At 38.5% G+C, this 24236-nt stretch overlaps 1 protein-coding gene across 1 annotated transcript in view; it reads right to left on the bottom strand.

Annotated features, from left to right (window-relative positions):
- Positions 1-565: 565 nt before the first annotated feature.
- The window catches only part of LOC143848786 (DNA-directed RNA polymerase III subunit 1-like), a 114666-nt gene continuing 90995 nt past the window's right edge, over positions 566-24236 (bottom strand). Inside the window, exons 22-29 of the mRNA XM_077357847.1 lie at positions 23653-23804; positions 5849-6004; positions 5644-5760; positions 5426-5493; positions 3879-4083; positions 3567-3769; positions 952-1120; positions 566-846 (exon numbers count right to left, since the gene is read on the bottom strand). Of these exons, the coding sequence (XP_077213962.1) occupies positions 1069-1120; positions 3567-3769; positions 3879-4083; positions 5426-5493; positions 5644-5760; positions 5849-6004; positions 23653-23804 (953 nt within the window). The 3' untranslated portion in view covers positions 566-846; positions 952-1068. The remainder of the gene's footprint in view (positions 847-951; positions 1121-3566; positions 3770-3878; positions 4084-5425; positions 5494-5643; positions 5761-5848; positions 6005-23652; positions 23805-24236) is intronic.

Genomic DNA, 24236 nt, shown 5'->3' with positions numbered 1-24236 from the left:
TTTTGTGTCAACTGGAAATTCCCATTTATCCCAAAGAAAAACAAGTAGTCATTTGGAAAATGTTGTGAAGAAATTCACTTTTACTAACTTCCTAAAAGACCATTATTCATGTTTTACCATATCAAAGCTCATAAAATTCCCTAAACTGCCTTTTTACATTTGATAGTACAAGTGACAGTTCGCTAGTCTTCTTATCATTGTATCCACCAAAAAAGGGTGTTATTTTTATGCAAGGAGGCCCCTCAGTTTAGAATTCCTCTACTTTTATATATCATCTGTTTGGCACAAAAGGGTTTTTTAAAATGCTAAACTGAAGGGTGTACTCACAAAAAACTCAGCCACAAGGGTTCCCCATTGGATCCACATCACCCAATCGCATTTATACGTGCAAAATTAAAGGAATGATAAATGTGGTTGGGTGAGGTGTATCCAATGAGGTGCCCTTGCAGTAAGGTTTTCATAAATAAATATGTGATGTCTGCCATGAAACTGATACAGAGCAAGATTTCTAACTGAATAAAACTAGATAATGTTACCATTCCCATGGGAACCAAGATCAGGAATAGACCCACTGAATATCAATGTACCAAAAGGGAAGGCAATTGCTATACAAAGGATTCAGATATTTCTAGCAGAAATGTACCAGTGCTACCTCTTTCAGGATAAAGAAGGAATGTTTGATTTACCCTTCATGTACATTCCTAAATTGCCCACAAAAAAAAAACAAAAAACTCGGCTTTGATTACACTCTCTTCAGATAACTGGTCTCTAATTACTATTAAACTTCGAACAAAATGACCCACAATTGCAATCCTATATCGACAGAACTGGACAGGGCTAGCAGCACTGTGGGAACACACAAACAGGAATGGATTCATTAGTCTGACAAAGCCTCAAGTTCAATATATAGTGGGTAATGTGGTTACTGTACAAAGAGTTCAGATGTGTTACCAGAAGGCGCCGCAAAGTAATCGGATACTAGATTTTCAAAACTAGTATTGCATAGCTTCAGAAGCAAGCCTGTGACGATGATAAGAGCATCAAGATAAAATGCCAACCACTATTGCCTCAAGATATAATTGGATCTGGCCCATATTTGAATTTTGGAATGTACTCATCTCTGCCAATGAGAAATTACAATTAGTTCCCAAATGCTGAAGACGAGACAAAAAACTTAATTTTTTTTTGATTGGATGGTAGATTTCTTGATGAATCCTGAAATAAAAAAGATCTTTCTTATCAATTATTTCATAATCATTAATCCCATTCTAAGTAATGAGAATTTTGTTATTGTGAAAGCGATGGGGAAAATGATCATTAATCCCATTCTTAGTAATGAGATTTTTGTTGTTGTGAAAGAGATGGGGAAAATGACAATCCTTGTTTCACAAATTATAAAATTCTAATAGAATACCATTATAGAATACTGTAACGTTTTTTTTCTTACAAATAAAAAAAAAAAAAAAAATGATAAATGCGCCCCTTTTCATTGGGACACCCAGGTGCACTTTATCTATGACTGCAAAGAGGCAGCTGTACATCACATGGGAAGAATTGAAGGGACCTGACTGCAAAGAGGCAGCTGTACATCACATGGGAAGAATTGAAGGGACCTGATTGCCATCGTACACTGGCACCTGGGTGTCCCAAGTAATGAAAAGGGGCGCATTTATCATTTCCCATAAAAAAATATCTCTATTTCTATACTCTGCTGAAAAATGAAGACTAAGACCGGAGCTTCATGAAAAAGGGCTTTATCAGATTTGAACCGATTTCTTACGCCTGAGTTAAAAGGGCCAATTTTCTTCAATTCATGAATTAGGCAAAGATACCAGAAGAAATTGAGTATAGGGGCCACCTTGTGCCTGTGAGAAGTGCTAATGCACGCCGGTGCGTAACATACCTTGACAAAACTTGACAACACCTACATATCCATCTCAAAAAAACTAGGCAATGTTGCCTCCACTAGACTTATCCTGTGACTATGGCACGAGTAAGCCCCAATCCCAAACTGTGCAATCTACGCACAATGCACCGAATTAAAGAATTCTATGCACATACATGGGATAGCCAGCTTGGGTGGGTGGGAAAGCTGCCAAAACGGCATTCAGGTCAGTATATGTTGGGAGCTAGGACACCTGAGGTTTATAACTCAAGTGATTTTCCACAAGCTAGCCCTTCAGCTGAAAATTGTATCAGGAGTGGCTGAAATTTTAAAATTTGACAATTTGGTTGCAGAAATCCCCTCGTTACCAAATTCTTGTGTCGCTTGTGGATGAGGGGTTCCCCCAAGTGCTGGTGCGAGTTTGGGGGCTTAAATCCGGAGAAGACAATATCTTTGATCTATTGAAGGCTACTAGAGGAATGATTGAAATATCTGCTTCGGTCAGACCACCCAAGAAATATCTGGCATATGAATAAAGTATTCATTTCTTGAGAACTTATCATATTTTGGGAGGCCGCGGATTTTACTTGTAAAGGGGGATTGGAAATGACCTCCTTGGTGCAATTAATGCTCATGAATGACAGCGGGAGATCTTTGCACGCCTCATTTAATTCGGATACTTGGCTTTTACAAAGTATCTGCCCCGAGGCGGTTTAACATACAACTAGACTTTCTTGGCCTTTAGTCTCCCTTTAATATTTCTGGACTCAGGCATCTCTATCAAAAAATGGAAAAACAAATCAATTCGTCCTCCTCTGGCCCTGCTTCTTCAAGCCTCTTGACCTGCGGCCAAAGGAGAAAACGGATGGTGGATTTATCTGATTTGGAGGAATCCTTAAACCAGATAAAAGAGATGGTTTATATAGAGGGGCTAGCTTCCAAGAATTCGCCTACTCATAGAGAAGTTATCAGGGATTTCTTAGAAAGGCAATGGAAGCTATTTAAAGAGGCTGCAAGTAGGAGGTCGGAGGTGTTTTTTACTTTGACTGGTTTACGAAATGTGAAAGAAACTCACTCCCTATGCACAAGCACCTTTTCTTCATCAAGATGATGGAGCATGAAAAGACCACAAGACGTCTTTGGTGGGAGGAATATAAGGAGGTAGGTGTCAAAAAATTAGAGGCTATGATTATTAGGAAGAAAGCGATAGGAGAGAAAGAACCATCTGATGAGGAGCGCTCGACCTTGAGCTTAGACGAGGAGGTTTTCGCCTCTGAGATTTTGGGCTTCTCCTGGAATTAAAGAAGTGCTCAACTTAAAGGGAGTTTCTGTTTGGTCCCTGTTCATGTTAAAATGGTTTTGTTTTTGGTTGTTGGTATCTTTGCCAACTGTAAATAGGCAAGGGACAGCTGGTCCCTATCTTATGTAATTTTGCTTTCATATATTAATATATATAAATCTGTCGCTTGTCAAAAAAAATAACTCAACTATATGTTACAATGGATAGTCAGATTTGGCAATAGAAAAGTCAAAGATGCAAATCCTATATCAATATACGAAACTGTTTTAGAATCAAGGATTTAATCCTTTTATCCAATTTTTCGACATACTCAATAAGGAAAAGAGTTGGCAAAAACATATACTGGTTCAAAATGAGTTTTGAGATGTATCATGAATATACCTTTGTTTAATTTTGAAGATTCCGGTACCTATCTGCATTGGAATGCCCATGATGATGCACTCACTCACTCCCTCAATCTGGTCATCTCTCCCGCTAACTGAAGCATTGAAAAGGTGATCCGCTGTTTTCTCAAATGAAGCTAACATTAAAACACTGTCCTTCATCTTAGCAATGCCGTATCTCGTGATTCCAAGTACTTCACCCTGTTAACAAAAAACATTAACACAAAACAAGGACCATGCCAACACATGAACACCAGTTTGAAACATTTCATATGCATAATATACTTGAAAACTACAAGCAAATGATTACCTTATATGTCATTACATCTGCCAAAAGCATCATATGGCGTATGTCAATGCTCATTCCATGACTTGCCATGGTGAACTTTATTTCATCGATGATACACTGTCTTGCGGCTTCAATTCCTAGAGTATTCAGGACTTCCATGACATGATTACTTGTTGTGTTTCTTCCATCAACACCAGGAATGCCCATGACTGCTAGAAGGTTCATACTGCAATGTGCATTGTATACAGTACAATTTGTAAATTGGGACACCAGATTTTTCTATTTATATTTAGCACCATTATTATATTAAATTCTAAATGGAGAAGCCATAATATCGTTAATAGGGATTTGCTAGGGTCCATCGCAGAAAGCATTTCACGGCTGGTCTGTTGCATGTCAGACCAGCCACCTCGTGAATGAAGACAATAGCTTTTGTCTCCATGCACGAGGTGGCTGGTCTAACGTGAGACAGACCAACCGTGAAATGCCTTTTGAGATGGGCAGTAGCAATTTCCTCGTTAATAATATCGTTACCTTTCAAAAAAAATAAAAAATAAAATAGAGAAGCCACAATAGGAAACACTACAATTTCACAATGAAAAAACATGCAACTATCCCAAAAGTTTCCAATTTATTTCATCCAAAGAACAGTTTATTATAAGACATAATCCTGAAGCCACCTATTCAGTATGTTAGTCAGGAAATAGGAGAAGGGCGCACCATTCTGTTGATGTCCTACATGACTAGATGGCATGCTTGATATGAATGTGCATAACATCCAACTACCTTGTCATGCATCTTATGATTGATGGCTTACGCTAAATTTGTTTTCCTGGAAGCTTTCACAATGCACCAAGCCAAGTGCGCAATATGATAGTGAGCAAAAATCGTTTTATTGCTCTGCAACAATTGGCTAGAGCTTTGCATTTAGTCACATTTACATTATTGAGCAATATGTATTTTTCTCCAGGGATGCTTGCAACAGATTCCACTCAAATGTTGCGAGTAATGAGTAGACTAATAATATGAAAAGATGGACTATGGAAAAATACCAGAATGAAAATATCAGGAAAGAAAAGTCTTTAAAAAAAGGTGTTAGGAAAAGGCCACTTGGTTGTCAGCAGTTTGTGCATGTACGCAAGAGTGTTGTCTATGTAATATCAAGATTATATGCATGATGGTACTTAAGCGTTAAAAATTAACAAATATTAAAAGTCCCAAATGAGTTTGTACCCTTTTTTTATACAAATTTTGCAGCATATTTGCTACTCGTATAAATGTGAGTAGCAGCTGGGACTGAATTCTTTCCTATGCGTAAGTGGTGATAAGTCCTACATTGATCAGTTCTGTGTCCCATACCATTGTTGTCACGATTAGGACAGCGTTACATTAGCTCGGACAAACACATTTCCGATCTCTAGCTTCATATTTTGTTAGTTTCAACTTCATTCACAAGTCCGATATTCCTTGCATTATGCAAGTTATATGGAGAGTATGATGAACACATTCAATATTTCAACTAGATTAAGTATGAAAAGAAACTGAATGCAGAAATATAATAAACTAACCCTTCTACAAGCAGCTCGTACTTCTTCTTATTGTCGTTAATAACTGCACGCTCGACAGTTGGGATGCCCTACATTAAAACATAATAATAAGTTAACAAAATTAAACATAGCATTACTACAACACTCACTGATAAATTTGGCAACCTCTATTAAGGGCCACCTTCTTTAAAAAGATAATCTTCAACAACAATCAGATGACAAAGCTGTAAGTGTCTAACCTTCACAATAACCTTTGGAAGCATGGATTGAAGAGAATGTAACCCAAAGTGAAGATTATTTCTATCAGCTTCAGGAGGAAAAATTTTCAACTTTTCCAGGCCCAGGATCACAAGATGCTGCAAGATGGTCATACCCGTTAGATGCTATCATGCATAAACACAAACATTAAGTAGGAACTAAATTACCATAGCAGGATTTTCTCACCTGTTCTTTTAATTTTGTTTTTGGATGTTGCAAAATCGATTTTTTTACAGTATCTGCAGAAAGCTCCATCTGCAATGCTTGAATCCTTCTCATGTCCAGCGTCACAATTATAAATGCTTCTCTGGATGTCAACACAATCTTGATACTTTCAGCAACCTACATAGCATAGTGATAATCATCAACACATCACACGCACATGTGTTTGTGTGTCTATCTCTCTGTGTGTGTGTGTGTGTGTGTGTGTGTGTGTGTGTGTGTGTGTGTGTGTGTGTGTGTGTTTAAAGGGACCAAACTTGGCATCAAACCTAAGTTGAAGATAAAGATGTTTATGCTCAATATGAAATGAATGTCTCACATTGACAGACTAGAGTATATGAGCTCTTCATTATAAAGGGTGTACATAGTAGATGAGTTGTCTATTTCGTAGGATTTAGCATCCAAAGATACAAAAAATGACTTGGAGATAATTACAATCAATTTACCACAGATGCAATCAATCATATATATGAGGAGGACCAACCATGTTGCCATCTCTAGAGAGATAAGATTAGGATCTATTCCATCTTTAGAGAGATGGTGAGGTTCGACTGCCATCTTTAGAGGTTGTTATCTTTATCAACTCCAATGGCTCATTCCTTTTCTGGCTCTCCCCCAATAATCCTCCGACGCTCCTTTCAAGCTGGTTGTAGATGTCACGCATGCCCGACTTGCCTTATACATCATGAAAGATTGCTTGAACTGTCGCTTTTCTGAGGATATCGGTTAATTGGAAGGTAGATCTAATAAATGGAGTGGCAGAGATCTTGGATGTCACATGGACCTGAACAAAATGACAATCAACTTCGATGTACTCTGTCCTTTCATTAAAAACTAGATTAGAAGCAATGTCTTGATTGTCACAATGGAGTTTCATTGGAATACAAACCCCAAATCTCATCTCAGTTTGGAGAGAGTGCATCCACATCAACTCGCTAAGTGCACAAAATACCCCATAACTTGCTCAGATACCATTCACAATCTACCCTATAAATGGGTTATTAACTTAGTCGAAAGATTCAAGACAGATAATGTAAGGATTTAAATTTCGATTTCAATTGCTACAAAAATTGGAACATTTTGGTTTTTGAAAACTCGGTAAAATCATGAAAGCGTATGGAATACCAAACTGATGTGATCCTATGAGGAGGGAAATATAAGAAAGAGGATAAAAGAGAAGAAGAAGAGGAAGAGAAGAAGAATGGGAGAAGAGGAAAAAGAGAAGAATAAGAGAATAGGAGTAGAAGAGTAGAAGGAAAAGAGAAATAGAGGAATAAGAGGAGAAATAGGAGAAAAAAGAAGATGAAGAGTTGAGGTGAAAGAGGGGAAGAGAGGGGAAGAGAGGAGAAAGAGGGAAGCAAGAAAAAGAGAAGGGGAAGAAGAGAAGTAGGGAAAGAGGAGGAGAAGAGAGATGATGATCTTCAGAAGGATTGTCAACCTGACATCAATGAGCCTGATACAGTTCTAGCAGATGGTTTTGTTGCTGATTCCATTGAGCCGTTTTGATACCAGCAGGTGATATCTTTATTGAGGCTGGTCATGGATTGGTACTGCCCATCGCTGTTATGCCGATCCCACAGATCCAGGAGGAGTATGTTGCCATTTTCCCAGCTTCATTGATTCTCAGGAAAGGTTCGTGTATTTATGATTCTACATGGGCGATTTCTTCCATATTGCTCCGCCAGCATATCAGGCTACTCTCACAATTATCGCGAGAATTCGACATCACGAGTTCTTCCAACAGATTACGACTACTACTACTTGAGTGGGTCGTCTACGTATTTGATCCAGGCGGACTAGAACTCGAGGTCGAGTTCTTTTCAAGCGGGGGAGAATGATGCAGATAGTAAGCCAAATAAGTGGCATATTTGCCCATTAGTATTTATTTACATGTTTTAGTTTACCATGTTATTTAGTTTCTACGATTTTATTTGCCATGTTATTTTTAAGGATTTTATTTTCCATGGAATTTTAGTGACATTGCCTATATATAGGCCTCATTGTATTAGGAATCATAACTTTGATGATTATTGAATAAAGATTGATTGGCTTCTCCCCTCTACATGTTTCTTCTCCTCTCTTCCCCGGTTCTTCTCTTCTTCTCCCTAAAATTCCTCTATTCTTCTCTTCTCTCCTAATTTTTTCTTCTCTTCCCCTATTCTTCTTCTATTCTCTTCTTCCCCTACTCTTCTCCTATTCTTCTCCTTCTATTCTCTTCTTCTTCTCTTTTTCTCCCATTTCTTCTATTTCTCTTTCCCGGTCCTACATCAAGAGATAGGGGAGAAATCTGTATTCTCAATTCAATTTATCAAAAGTTAAAATCCCTAATACATGTGGCCTATATATAGGCAATAGAAATAGAATTTCATGAAAACAAAATCCCTAACTATAAATAACATGGAAATAAATGTCCTAGAAACTAAATAACATAAAAATAAATCCGTAAAAGCCCCAATAGGCACATATGCCGCTTATAGGGCCTACAATATGCATCAATTAGCCTTCAAACAAGGCGACAGTACTTAGGAAGGCGTTCAAATATATCACCCTGATCCTTCAACAATGTGCTGACACCAAATAAATCAGCCTTCCAACAAGCTTTGTTCAATCATCTAATTTAGTAGTCCCACCAAGATTATGAATTTTAGAATATCCTTTTTCTAGTTATAGTATGCATTTTAGTAGACAAAGGACAGCAACTGGCGGCGGTTGTCAGGGAGATGGATTGTTCTAGTAACCTTCAGACCATAAAACTACAGCTACTATGTCTTGTCATATTTAAAACTCGAAAAATACATGGAAAGTATTAGACGTAAAATACAAGTGAGAATAATTTTCTCTCATAACCCCTACTTTCCCTAAAGTCATGCTAATATACGATTTCAAATATATCACCTAAACGTAACAATGAAAAAACATATATAAGGAACAAAATGAAGAAAGATATATGTCTCAACAGTGTCCCTCAAGTTGGCATATAAATACCATTCATGCCTAGCTTGCTAAGTGTCTCATGAAGTTCTCCTCCCTTTTGCCTTGGTAAGGGCATCTAGACGTTGATCCTTCGATTTGACATAAAGAGTTTAGATTTCTTTGGCTGTCAAGTTCTCCCTAATGAAGGAACAATCGGCTTCAATTTATTTCATTGCTCATGAAATATTGGACTTGAGATGTCACTAGCTGCTTAATTATCTGAGAGAGATTCACATGAAAGCTAATGACAACTCCACTTTCAACTAAAGAGTTTACCAAATCAACTTACATGTTCCGTGTGGCATAGCCCTAGATTACATGTCAACACTAAATCTTGCAACTATAGATTACTTTTAAATCTTCCATGTTAAGAGATTCCCTCCCACTCTAGTACGAGACCCAAATGCAGTAAGGTTGCACAATCTGCATCATAGAAAGCTTCAGATCTCAATCGTTCAATGTTTGCATATAACTATAAGAAACCATTCCATAGGGATGACTATTAGGCATTAGCTATCCATCTCTTGTGATGACTTAACATAGATTCAAATCTTGTAAATAACTTCTAAATAAGGTAGAACACACAAGTAAAAAATGGCTAACACTTAGTAGAAAGGCAAAATCAGTTTGGGTAATCGAGAGATATATCAACGTACCCACCAATGCCTAATACATCCTAAACATGGTTAGAAATTTCAGCCAAAATACCGAAATTTCGGAAATATCGACCAAAATTTCTGAAATTTCGGTTTCAATTATGGAAAAATGAGCCGAAATTTCGGATATTTCGGTTTCAATTTCAGGAAAAATAATTTGTTTTCAAAATTTTACTAATTTTCCGAAATTTCAAAATAAATATGTAATTCATTTTTTTTTGTCGCGAATTTCGGCCAAAATTTCGCCGAAATTACATTTAAAACCTTTATCCTAACATCCTGTATCTTTTTATCTTCTAGGGCAAGGAGATACGATTTTACTCCATCGAAGTATTTACAGGCTAAACGCATGCATAAATTGGCTAACACATTGCAAAGGCAAAGTCACTTTGGGTAATCGAGAGATATATCAACTTACCGACCAATGCCAATACATCCTAGCATCCTCAATCTTTTTATCTTTTGGAGCAAGGAGATACTATTTTGTTCAATAGAAGTATTTATAGGCTCTTAACTCAGTTTCTTTGTTTCTTACAACAATAAGCTATCTGTGCATGGCTGCACAAACCATAGTGGGGGGGCACATTTTTTGGGGGATCCAAAGCATTCATTTGGAAGGCCCTTCCATGGATAGGGTGTGTACCAAAAATTAGTCCTTTAGGATCATCTTAACCCTGCCATTTGTGGAGGGAAAAAATGGGCAGAAACAGTGTCTGTCCATTTCCCCCTCCAACTTTGATTGGGTTAGGATGATCCTATAGGGCTGATTTTTGGTACACACCCTATCCATGGAAGGGCCTTCCAAATGAATGCTTTGGATCCCCCAAAAAATGTGGCCCCCACTATGGTTTGTGCAGCCATGCACAGATAGCTTATCTGTGCAGCTGCACATACTTCATTTCCTCTCTCTCTCTCTCTCTCTCTCTCTCTATATATATATATATATATATATATATATATATATATATATATATATATATATATATATATATATATATATATATATATATGAGGAAAGTGTTTCTGCTAACGTTAGCAGCTAGCTTAGCTGCTAACATTAGCAGAAAACAAGGGTGGGGCCACATTGTTGGCGTGATCCTAAGCATTCATTTGAAAGGCCCCATCATGGATTGGTTATGTACCAAAAATCAGCTTCATTGGTTCATCATAGGATGTCCATTTGTGGGGGTGAAAATTGACAGATATTGTTTGTCCTCTAATCTGCCCATTTTTTCACCCCACAAACGGACACCCTAAGATGATCCAATGGAGCTGGTTTTTGGTGGACACCCTATCCTTGAAAGGGCCTTCCAAATAAATGCTTTGGATCCCCCCAACAATGTGGGCCCGACCATGTTTCTGCTAACGTTAGCAGCTAAGCTTAGCTGCTAACTCTCTCTCTCTCTCTCTCTCTCTCTCTCTCTATATATATATATATATATATATATATATATATATTCCCCTTTTCTATACGAGCTACCTCAACCACAAGGAAATATTTTAGCAAGTCCAAGTCCTTTATGTCAAAGACCTCGCTCAAATTATCCTTAAGCTCTTGAATAGCTTTACGATAATCACCCATGACCATAATAAGACCAATATAAACAATATGAACTGCTATCTCTTTATCTTTTTCCAAAAACATCTTGTGATTATTGTAGCTTCTTTAATCCAATCTCTAACATTGCATTGACGAACCTATCAAACCAGGCCCTTGTCTATATCAATTCAAATAAAGCCTTTTTAACCGAAATAGCATTTCCTACTATGAAATCCAGGAGTTTTCATGAATATTTCCACTTGAAGATCTTTGTAAAGAAATGCATTTTTTTCACTTGCATTTGATATGAAGGCTTAACATATGTTAGCAACTAAAAGGATTACCAATCACGCTGAGTTCAACATGGATATCAAAGAAATGTCTACTGTTAGCCCACACCGTATGCCTGAGCCCTTAGCTACTAAATGACTTTATCTAGCTCAACTGTTTCACAGTATAACACCCATTTCCATCTGACCACTTTCTTTCATTCAGGTAACTTGACAATATACCATGTGTTATTTTCTTTTCTTTTCCAGGGTTTCATCTCCTCGAGCAGAGTTTCCCATCGCTTTGGATTGGGCCATCGTTTGTCAAGTAGTAAAATCAATGAGGGATACTCAAAGAGAAAGCATGATAAATATTAACGAGGAAAATAGTTATAGGACAGAAAATTACCCATTTATGAGCATTTTCTTTAAATACGGTAATAGGTAATTAAGGCTCTGACAAGAATGAAAGGCCTGAGAAGAAGTATCAAGTTCTTAAGGAATACAAACATGGGTCAAACTGCCACCTGGATTTGAAGAGGTGACTAGTTGACGTTCAGTTGTTGGTTCGATAGTTATAGGTTGCACTCTCCTCTTCTGCGAAGAACATGTTAAACTCCTCAGCTGCCTAAGAAATCTCAATGGTAACACATTTGTAGATAATACAAAGAACAACACGACTTGCTTCTACTTCCTTTTACTCTACAAAAGGATGGAGCATTACAACAACTTGTCCACATAATATTAAAACAGAGGACTCATAAAATGAAAAATTCACAGAAACAAAAAAGATAAAGAGGAAGATTCTAGGAACAGGAATAAAATAACTTCAACAACTTCTAAGAATTGAAAGCAGATTTACAATCCATACCATGAGGGAATAGAATTTATCATCAAGAAATTCTTGATCATAAGAATAAATCGTTGTATTATTCCACTTTTATTACCTTAGTCATAGTTGTCAACCCGTGACTCAACTCGTGACTCGATTTCTTAATTTTATGACTCGTGACTCGTAAGAGTTTTTGAAAAGAGTAGAAATATAGTTGAACAAAATATCATTATATCTCAAAAGATGAAACATGTAAAAAAACTATAACCCAGTTGCACATAGATGATGCACTAAGCCAAAAATATCCATCTATCCATCCATCCATCCATCCATAATATATACTAAGCACGTAACTTTCCAAATGTCATTCACCTTTTCCAGAAAAAGTTTTTCCTGGAAAGTATTTTCCCCTACATCATGTTTTGATCTTTTGATGGGGTGGGGTGGAGCCCATATTCTATACCCAAGAATAGCATGAGTAGGGTCCACTATTTTACGCTTGATCCGATGAGCCCATCAACTCTATCCAAACCCATGCATACACCGTAGGACCAACTTTTGTTTGAATGGTTTGGACTAATTATTTTACATCTCATGCTATGATGGGGTGGGGTCCAATATTTAATGACCATGCCTAGGATTGGTGGGGCCCATTGTCTCTACCCAAACCAATGCAGAAAGTGGGCCCCACCATTTTACCCCTAATGTTATTGACAAGGTGGTGTCCACCGTCCCTACCCAAACCTATGCATTTGACTGGAGCCCGCCATTTTACATCTCATGTTTTGATGGCGTGGAGCCCACCATTTTACTAGTAAATAACTACATGCTTGTAACTTACAAAAATAATTAAGTTTTAAGTTCCTACTTCCAAGTTTTCAACCATCAAAGAAAGAAAGCCCAGGCCCAACAACTCGATTCGACTTGTAAGAGTCATAGTTTTTTTACTCGACTCGGAGCGACTCGAAAGAGTTTTCGACAGAGGCGACTCGACTCGAAAGCCCGACGACTCGACTCGACTCGAGAGTTGACTCGTACGACTCGTAAGAGCCGAAAGTCAAGGGTGGATCAAAGGTTTCAGATTTCAGGCCTATTAGTTTGGTTGGTTGGTTGTATAAAGTCCTGGCCAAGGCTTTGGCAGAAAGAATAAAGAAGGTGTTGCCAAAAATTGTATCACTTGCTCAGTGTGCTTTCATTTCTGAGAGGCAAATTGTCGATTGCTCTCTGATTGCGAATGAGATAATTGAGTATAATGCTATGTTCAACTCGAAATCTTACAAAAAGAAATAAAGGTAAAATCCCTTAAGAAAGTAGGAGAGATAAAAAAGGTGGCTACACGTCATATTAATCCAAAAAAATAAAAATAAAAGAATAAACATGAAGTTAAAGTATTTTAATGAAAAAGAGAATCCCTAAATTCACTAAAGTTGAAACTTTCGCGAGAATCACCCACATTAAAAAAGAGGTTACATAACTTCCCATAAAAGGGGTAAGTTGAAATCATAGAACCAAAAGATATGGGTGAGGTGGCATTCACAACGGCTCCAAAAAGAGAAAGTGAAGATCGTGAAATTGAGGATAAGGGAAGAGTTGGCAGTAACCAACTAGTCGAAGGAATCTCTATAAATGGAAAAAAGGTCCTTTTGAGAAAGGATCCTAATCCAATCCTAGAGAGAAAAAGCTATGGAAAGAGGGGGGATCAGATCTTTTGGGAGAGAGAGCTACGCGAAAGGAGAAAAAGAAGAGACAGAAGAAAGAAAGGTGAGAAAGATGACTGGCTAACTGTTTTCTTTTTTTCTTCTTTCTTTCTTTTGCAGATTTTCTCCAGGGAAGAAGACCTTTCCCTTTAATGAGAAGGATGAAGAAAATCCCTTTAGAATCTCTTCCAGAGACTTTCTGAAGGTCCCTTTAGGATCTCTTCCTAGAGACTCCCTAAAGGGAGAAGACCTTTTTCTTCTGGGAGAAAGATGAAAAAGACGGCGGTTCTTCTCCAAAAGAAAGAAGACATTTCCCTTTCGGGAGAAAGAAAAAAATCCTTTTAGAATCTCTTTCAAGAGACTCTCTAAAGGTCCCTTTAGGATCTCTTCCCAGAGACTCCCTAAAGGGAGAACTTTCTCTTCCGGGATAAAGATGATAAAGACAATGATTTCCTCCCAAAAGATAAAGACGACGGTTTCCCCAAAAGAAAGAAGACCTTTCTCCTTCGGGAGAAAAAAGAAAATCCCTTTAGAGTCTCTTTCCAGAGACTCTCTAAAGTCCCTTTAGGATATCTTTCAGGAGACTCCCTAAAGGGAGAAGACGTTTCTCCTCCAGGAGAAGGATGATAAAGATGATGGCTCCTCAAAAGGAAGATGGACAAAGTTTGGGAAGATGAAGAAAGTCCCCAGGACAAAGAAATTCCATTCGAAATGATCTGTTAACAAAAATCAGATCTTTCTGGAGGATAATTTACTAAAAGTTGTATTTAGAATTTTAGATAGAGAACCTCTTGATGGATAATCAGAGGTATTTTCTTTCTTCAAGAAATGTAATTAACGGCCAATAAAGCCGAAAGTGTATGATCCCTATCAAAATTAATAAAACCTCTTCTCGCAAGAGGGAAAGTTCATCCAAATGCATTTTATGTGTGTGATTATCTTTTTCATGCATGTGAAATTTGTTGCGAACACGCTTAAGATGGGTAAGGAAGGAATAGTGTGCAAGTTGGACATGGAAAAAGCCTATGATAGGGTGGAATGGAACTGCCTTGATTATTTCCCTGGGCGTATGGGTTTCGGTTTGAAATGGAGGTCTTGGATGAGGACATGCATATCTTCGGCATGGTTTTCAGTTATGGTAAATGGTTCCCCAAAAGGATTTTTCAAGTTGTCCAGAGGGTTAAGACAAGGCGACCCACTCTCTCCTTCCCTCTTTGTTCTAATAGCAGAAACACTTAGGGTGTGTTTGGATTGCTGGAATCGGAAAGAAGAATCTGTGATTGATTCCGTCACGACTCATTCTGGCGTTTGGCTTGGCTTACTCGGTGTAAAGGGAATCACTGAGCAGAATCTCAAGCGGAATCTTGGTCGAATAGCGTTACCGCCCGAGGTAGGTGGTATTCTGATTCCCACATCGTACAAAACCCATTTTCACTGAGAAAATCGTAGAGAAAAATTTTCTCCATGATTTTGAAGGAGAAAATCTCTCTCTCTTTCTCTCTCTCTCTCTCTCTCTCTCTCTCTCTCTCTCTCTCATTTTTGCATATCTGAGAAATCAAGCCCGATCTTTGCGAGTCAGTGGAATTTCAGGTTAATCCATCACGAGGATCGTCATATTTGCTGCAAATCTCTCGTCTAAATGGGCGATTGATTGGAGCAAGAACGAAATATTTGTATGCAAGAATCCCAATTTATTGAATTTTCATTTCTACAGTTCAAAAGTTAATTATTCTTTGCTCGAGTTCAGAACCCTATCAGAGAGCCCAAACCCCAGCTTCCAATTTTCGAACCCTCTCCATTTTTTCTATGCAAGAAACCCCATGTAGAGATTTTTGAGTTACTTTGAGGAAATTTCTGATCTCATTTCAGAATCGTCTATGGTTTGTAAGCATGTTTGACACGAAGCAAATGGCGAGGCGGATTCCCTCGCTAGATCTGGCGTTCATAAAGAGGGGCTGGAGTGGTTCGACTTCCTTCCCCCGTGAGAAGTTTGTACTGTATTTTCCACTGTATTTTGTTGTCTTCTTTGCTTTTCCTCTTTGTATCTCTGGTAGACCTCCTCGGTTCCCTTTTTTCAATATATTGCCATTTCAAAAAAAAAGAAAAGAAACCCCTTTTTTTTTTTTTGCAAGAAACCTTTGATTATCAACAGAGACAAATTTAAGAAGAGAGTACATGCATCTGAATCAGACACTAGGCAGAGAAGGATGCAACTTTTCGCCCCTTTATGTCGATTTCTGGAAAAAAAGGGAGACCTCTTTCTGATAAATTCAATCGTCACAACTAGTTGGGCTTCAAAGAATTTCATTGTGTGGTTCGCATAATTCATTCATCTTTGTAGGGTTTTTAGGGATATTTCAAAAAAATTATGATTTCCTCTTGTTTGAGTTGAACTGGTCCATGTGCATCATTTCTTCCTCCTCTCCTGATTATTTGATTCTTTGAGGAAGAAGAGGATCTTGAGTGATTCCGTATATGAAATCTCCTAATGTTCATCCAAACATTAGAATGGGATTAGAATTCCGTTTACAATGGGAATTGGTATCGAAATGGAATGGAATGTGATGCAGCACCGTGAAGAGAAATTGAGGAAAGGAGAGAGAAATAGACGAAAGGGGATAGAATTAGAAGAATAGGGGAAGAAGAGACGAAAATAACTTGAAGAAGAGACGAATTTAGGGAGAAGTAGAAGAAGAGAAGAATAGACGAATTTAGGGAGAGGAGAAGAAATCAGAAAATGGAAGAAGAAAACTAGAATTAGAGGGAGAATAATCTTTATTCAATATCAATCAAAGTTAACAATAAACTGTAAAGAAGCCTATATATAGGCAAATAAACAACCTAAAAGATAGAAACCTACTAAAATAAGAATTCCTAAAAATAACATGGAAAATAAAATACTAGAAACTAATAACATGGAAATAAAATATTAGAAACTAAATAATGCGAAAATAAATCTTAATATCTGCATCATTCTCCCCCGCTTGAAAAAGAACTCGCCCTCGAGTTCTAATCCGCTTGGATCAAATATGTAGACGACATAGTCAAGTAACATGAGTCACAATCCTCCGAACTCTGGAATGTTGTACAACGCTCGTGATGATTGTGAAAGTAGTAGGAACGTGAGTGTAGTAATATAGAAGAAATCATCCATGCTAAATCATAAAGACGCAAACCTCGCTTGACAATCAAATAAACTGGAAAGATGGCAACGTACTCTTCTTGGATCGGCATAACAGCTAGGGCAGTACCAATCCATGACTAGCCTCAATAAAGATATCACCTGCTGGTATCAAATCCTGCTCAATGGAATCAGCAATAAAATCATCAGCTAAAATCGTATCTGGCATCAAATCCGGCTCAATGATATCAGGCGGGCAATCCTCCTGATCAATCTGCGTAACAAACGCCTCTGTGTCAGTACAAATCTCGAAAATCTGCTCAACCGGCTCAAAAATAGTGCAATCTTCAACAATATGCTCTCGAACATCCATCTCAAGTAATGTCTCAACAGTCAGGTCACTCGGCTCAGACTCAGGCAATGGATCAGCCTCACTTGGATCTGCCACAATATCTGCCTCGGAAGAGTGAAGCTCACTCTCTAGAAGATCGGCAATCGGTGCGGCAGACATCTCAGAAGCATCATGCACAACGATGTCGATATCCGCAATCAACTGAGTCTCTACCTCTGGATCGTCCATCTCAGAGTCTGAATCTGATGGAATCACAGGCTCAACATCAAGAATCTCATCAATACTAGCATCAAGCTCCGTAAGAATATCAGCAACGTTAAGTGGGACGGATGAAGTAATGAAGTGGCTCTGCAAATATAACTCGCACATACGACACTCAAAATATCGGTTTTCAATTTCAGCGTCTCGTGCACGACGTGCTGCTGCTAGTCGTTCACGGCGAGCTTCTTCTTCTCGTTGAGCGGCTTCTTCACGCATCAATCTTTGGTGATATGCTGCTCGCTCACGTTTCAATCTTTGTTGATTTTGATAGTGGTATGTAAACTCAAAACGAACATCCTCCCATCGACGAAATGGAGGCTTTCAAAACTCACGACGCTCATTAATGAAGAAATTCCAATTCGACTTGGCTTCGCGGCACACTGTATCTGTGACTTTGCGAATTGTTATTTGATGATCATTACCACAGTACCTATGGTATGCCTTAAATGCATGGATCCAGTCTAAACATGCATTCTCGACATCTCCATAAGCATAGGTGCAGTCATAAAAAACATAGAAATATGGAACCTGTGGTGCAGAAGAATATCGAGGGTCATATCTATCATAATATGGAGCAACTAGCGGAGCCATAGGGATCTATGGCGAAAACTGAAATCAACTGTCTGATCTATCTGGTATGTCGAAAGAAGCACAAAGCCTGTCTCGGATCTCAAATCGGATAACAGAACGGTGATGATCAGAAGAAAAGGCACGATCAACGGCTGAGATGACTCCTGAAACTGTACTGAAGACTGCTGTCTGCTGCTGAAAATAGGCCGGATGCGCTCTAAAAGTTGTCACTAACAACTTTCGCGTTGAGGTCGAAATCCAATTTTGAGCTGAAGTAGCCCAAACAAGGAGAGAGAAAAACTAATGGAGAGAGGAGAGAGGAGAGAGAAACAAAGAGCTGATTTTTTTTTAATTTTTTATTTTTTTGGGGTGGGTGCCGAAAGGTAAAAATGGGGGTAGATAAGGTAAATACTATTTTATAAGGGGATTGTCCTAAGGGAGAATAAGGAGGGTGTGAATATAGAAGTCTTTCTTGTTACCTGCAATGGGAGGTTTCTATGTCAAAACAACTTAAGTTACAAGTTGTAAGTGATAACTTGCTGTGCAAGCAATAATCCACCGGATGACTACTCTATCAATAGTTACCTGTTATTCTTTTACTAACTATTTCGATAAGGTAACTTGCCTTTCCCTTTTTCTTGATGAATGACACGTATTGGCAGATAGAAGTATAGGAAATTGGAAATTCAACCCTTTTTCTTCAAAACTGGAAATTCCTTGAGTTTCCTTGTGCCTCACGAAATCTAGGTGTCCCTCCTACTCACGATTGCTGAAAATTTTCACCGGAGAAGATGGGTACTGCCAGCATCAAATTCCTGCTCCTGCTCCGGAATTGTTGGGTTGAAGGAAGGCAGATAGAAGTATTTTTCTGTGTTGCTGGTCCGCTGCAACTGGGGTTGTTTGTATGATGGAAAGTGGTGATGGGTGGCTGTTTTTGTGTGGCAGCAGGTGACTGGTTTTAGGGGGGATTGGGTGAAATCAATAGGAAAGTGCATGGGGCTGATGTGGGGCTGGAATCCCAAGCCTAATCACTAGGGTGTCGTGTTAGGCTTTCAAGTGTTGGAGGTGGTGGTTAAAGGGGACTGGTTTCAGTTTTAAAGAAGGGAGTTAGGGGTTGATGGTGGTCGGTGGAAGGAAGTTTGCAAACAGCAAGGGTTCGGATACGGGAAAGGTGGAACAGCAGGGGTTTAAACTGGTTTTTTTTTTTACGAAGATGGGGTTTTGTAGCGACTGATTGTTGGGGATTGTTCAAGTGGCTGAAAATCAGGTTTGTGAAGGGTGTTAGGTTGAGATGGGTTTGGATTATCGGTTTGAACAACAAGGGTGGTGGCTGGGAGATGAAGTAAGGGTTAGGTTCGGTTTTGGGTTAAAGAGATGAAGGTTAGGGTTTCAAGAGGTTGAAGAGAACTGAGTTGACTGGGTGAGTCAACTCAGCAGCACGAAAAACACCTTCTTCACAGATTTTCTTTGCGAAACATGAGAATCTTTGGACTGAGAAGACTTGGAAAAAATTGCTAGAACTCTTGGATCTATGGCTCTGATACCAAATTGATGCAGCACCGTGAAGAGAAATTGAGGAAAGAGGAGAGAAATAGACGAAAGGGGATAGAATTAGAAGAATAGGGGAAGAAGAGACGAAAATAACCTGAAGAAAAGACGAATTTAGGGAGAAGTAGAAGGAGAAGAGAAGAATAGACAAATTTAGGGAGAGGAGAAGAAATCAGAAGAGAGAAGAAGAAAACCAGAATTAGAGAGAGAAGAATCTTTATTCAATATCAATCAAAGTTAACAATAAACTGTAAAGAAGCCTACATATAGGCAAATAAACAACCTAAAAGATAAAAACCTACTAAAATAAGAATTCCTAAAAATAACATGGAAAATAAAATCCTAGAAACTAATAACATGGAAATAAAATATTAGAAACTAAATAATGAGGAAATAAATCCTAATATCTGCATCAGAATGTCTATTCCATTTCCTGATTCCAGCAATCCAAGCGCAGCCTTAGTAGACTATTAGACAAAGGAAAAGAATGAGGTCTAATCAAGGGCTTTGAAGTGGGTGAGGGACACCTTGAGGTTTCCCATCTACAATTTGCCGATGACAATTTGCTATTCTGTTCTCAGAATCTCTTCAAAGTGGTGAATCTAAAAGCCATCATTAGATGCTATGAAATGATTACATGCCAAAGAACCAATTTCCATAAATCTAGAATTTTTGGAATTAATGTTTCGGATGAGTCCTTAAGGGGTTTGGCAGGTGGGTGAGGGACACCTTGAGGTTTCCCATCTTGAGGATTCCAGCAATCCAAACGCAGCCTTACAGACAAAGGAAAAGAATGAGGTCTAATCAAGGGCTTTGAAGTGGGTGAGGGACACCTTGAGGTTTCCCATCTACAATTTGCCGATGACAATTTGCTATTCTGTTCTCAGGATCTCTTCAAAGTGGTGAATCTAAAAGCCATCATTAGATGCTATGAAATGATTACAGGCCAAAGAACCAATTTCCATAAATCTAGAATTTTTGGAATTAATGTTTCGGATGAGTCTTTAAGGGGTTTGGCAGGTGTAATGGGATGTTCGGTTGACTCTCTTTCGTCGACTTATCTTGGATTGCCTTTGAGAGTTGGTAAACCAAAAAAAGAAGGTTGGGAACCAATAGGTGATAGAGTGAAGAAGAGGTTGGAAACTTGGAAGAGGAACTTGGTCTCTAAAGGGAGAAGACTCACCTTGATTAAGTCAATTTTGGCCAATATCCCCATTTATAAACTATCAGTCTTCAAATGACCTATGAGTATCATTTTGAGAATAGAAAAAATTCAAAAACATTTCCCATGGGGAGGGGAAAACGATAAAAAATGTATTCCCTTGGTAAGCTCGGAGGAGGTATGTAAACCCATTAAAGAGTGTGGTCTTGGAATCAGACACATAAAGGAAACTAAACAGTGCCTGTTAGAGAAGTGGTTATGGAGATTTGGAAAGGAAGGTCACAATTTGTGGGCTAAAGTGATTGAACTCAAATATGGATCATGTGCTGGTCATTGGGAAACAAAGGATAAATTCAAAATGCCAAGGAGGACAATTTGGCGGGATGTGATGCGTTTTAAAGCAAAGTTTTTGGAAGGGGTGAGATTCAGAGTATATGCAGGTGAACAGAGTCAAATTTTTGGTGGGACAAGTGGTGCACTAATATACCGCTAAAGGAGTCATTTCCACAGTTGTTTGCCATAGCATCGAATAAGGAGGCGAAGGTAAAAGATTGTTTTAGCAAAGTAGAGAGTACGGTGGTTTGGCGTCCGACTTTTAGAAGGAACTTTTTTTATAGGGAATTGGAAGTGTTGGGTAGGTTTCTGCGGACTTCAGAAAGATGTTACATCAAGCTAGATGGAGAAGATAAAACAATTCGAATCTGGAACTCAGATGGGGAATTCTCAATTAAATCCTTTTATCACCATCTTCTACCTTGCCTTGTTACCTCCAAACAGCCAAAGTTTGGAACATTCAAGCTCCGCCGAGAGTATGTCTGTTTGGTTGAACGGCAATTCTCGAAAGAATACAGACTATTGACTTTCTCAGAGAGAGAAATATGATGCTCATTAATTATTGCGCACTAAGCATGAGCCAGGGGAGATGGTGGACCGCTTATTAGTTAACTGTAAAGTGGCAACAGAAGTTTGTGGTAGATTATTGAGAAAATTTGGGATTGCATGGGTACTCCCAGCAACTTTCCTGGAACTTTTTGAAAGTTGGGCATCGGCTCCGTGGAAGAGGAAAGGTAAAATTTTATGGCCTGTTTTATTTTTAGCTATTATTTGGGTGCTATGGAAGGAAAGAAATGCTAGGATATTCAAGGGATTCATCCAGGGAGCCCAATTCTTGATCAACAAGGTGATAGCCTCAACTATATTGTGGGTCAAAACTTTAGAATGCTTTAGATTCGTTCCGCCTACGATTTGCGGTACGGTTGGAAAGAGATTTGATGTGCTTCTAGCTATGACCCCAAAGTAATTCAAAAGTGGTCCCCGCCTTCACAAGGAATTCTCAAATTGAACTTTGACGTTTCAAGTTTGGGGAAGCCGGGTCCCTTAGGTATTGGAGGTTTGTTGAGGAATAAGGAGGGAGCAGTGATTTGGGCTTTTAGTGGCCCCATAGGAGTAGCAAACTCCAATGGGGCGGAGGTTCGAGCCATCCACCATGGTATTAAGTTGCTTCAAAATGAAGATTTCAGTAGGGTGGTGCTAGAAGGGAATTCTCTCAATGTTATCAGATGGCTAAGAGGCCCACATACGGTCCCTTGGAGGTTTGTTGCTCTCTTTGATGAGATCCAGGATCGAATTGGTCACACTTCAATTTCCTTCCATGATATAAGGCAGCCAATGTATGGAGAAGCTGGCAAATTGGCTAGAGAAGGAGTCGCTAGGGAGAGAGTTGAGCTCTTCGACTTTCTTCCCCTTAGTTATTTTTATTTTTCTGTGATTGTTGGGTTGATTGGCCCTCTTCCTCTCTTGTAATCTTTGGGGACCCTCTCGGTTCTCGGCTTTTTAATGAATTATCCATTACCGTTCAAAAAAAATTATTCCACTGATTTCTCAAAACTCAATAAGTCAAGACAAAAAGCGTTCATATCTCAAAACGTGTTGTCTTTTGTATTTAGATATGGCCTTTCAAATGCCATAGATTTGCAAATGTTACATTAAATTCTCCTTGCACAGTTTAGCTCACACAATGCACTAAAACTTGTGGCATTATACAATTTCAAGCCACCCCATTAACTCCCCCGAAAATCTTTACCTTGTTTCATGTTCCACTTTTTACAAGGTAAAAGTTGTAAAAGAACAATTATGGGCTAAATAAGGAGTCAATATTCTCAAATATCCATTGAGATTTCAAAATATGGATTTTCAGCAACATCTTGATAGGCCTTTGGAACTCAAAATTTTATTTTCATACCCAACCTTAGAAGAACAGATCCTAATCATTTTCAGAGTGGTACAAGCTAGCATGTTGTCAAGCTAACAGTGTACATTGATACTGCTATTAGGGATTTGCTAGCGTCCATCGCAGAAGGCATTTCACATATGGTATGTTGCATGTGAGAGCAGCCACCATATGAATGAGACAAAATCTTCTTAAAACTGAGCCTTGTTGGCAGCTCTCACATGCAACAGACCGTCCGCGAAATGCCTTCTGGGATGGACGCTAGCAAATCCCCTGCTATTAAGACTAAAATAATAACCAGCAAACTGAATGAATTAACAAAAAAGAGATTCCAAGTTGGCCCATTTTTGAAATGATTGATTGTAAAATAACGTATAATATCAAGTTTCTAGCTTAACATTTAGATATTCGGGCAAAAACATAATCTTGAGAGGCAATTTCTATAGATGGAGATCAGGCGATTAGCTTCACATTTTACTTAGTACTATATACATGTAAACCAAACAAAACAGTGTCAACATAGAAGCAACAGCCTTGATAAAAAATAAAAGACATACCTCACCCAGAACAGTTTTTTCTATACGACATTTCACTATTCGTGCAGACTTTTCATCATTATCATAGACAAGCTTGGCAGTAATAATAGGCGTACTGATATTTTTGGCAGCGTTGATTATTTCTTTGATGCGAGGAACCCCTTGAGTAATGTCTGAAATCCACTTAAGGAATTAAATTGAAAATTTACCCCGTTATTGCCAAATGTACTAAAGCTATGGATTTACCTTCTTGCAGATCATTCAATTCAATATGAAATGACAAGTTACCTGAAGCTGGTGGGATAGCCATCATTCAATTCAATGTACTAAAACTATGAAGTTGGTGTTGTATGTGTGTATGTCTATGTGTGTGCATGTGTGTATATGTGTCTGCGTGTCTACATGTGTCGTGTCTCTTACCAACTTTTTGTGAATGCTTTTCTTCCCAAAGATCTCCAAGAGGAAGAGTACATAACTCGTCCTCCAGATTTTTCGCCTAAAGAAGAACAAAGAAAGTTTACAAACTCAAAATAGCTATTTTTGTTCTCAAGCAATCGCACGGTCTACAAGGTGCAGTCAAGAAATGCTACGCATTGGATTTAAGA

This window comes from Tasmannia lanceolata, unplaced genomic scaffold (assembly GCF_043159265.1).
Source record: "Tasmannia lanceolata isolate RefF3 unplaced genomic scaffold, GAP_Taslan_0.1 ptg000016l, whole genome shotgun sequence".
Taxonomy (NCBI): domain Eukaryota; kingdom Viridiplantae; phylum Streptophyta; class Magnoliopsida; order Canellales; family Winteraceae; genus Tasmannia; species Tasmannia lanceolata.
The sequence above is the reverse complement of the archived record's forward strand: the minus strand, read 5'-3'. Positions and strand labels throughout refer to the sequence as shown.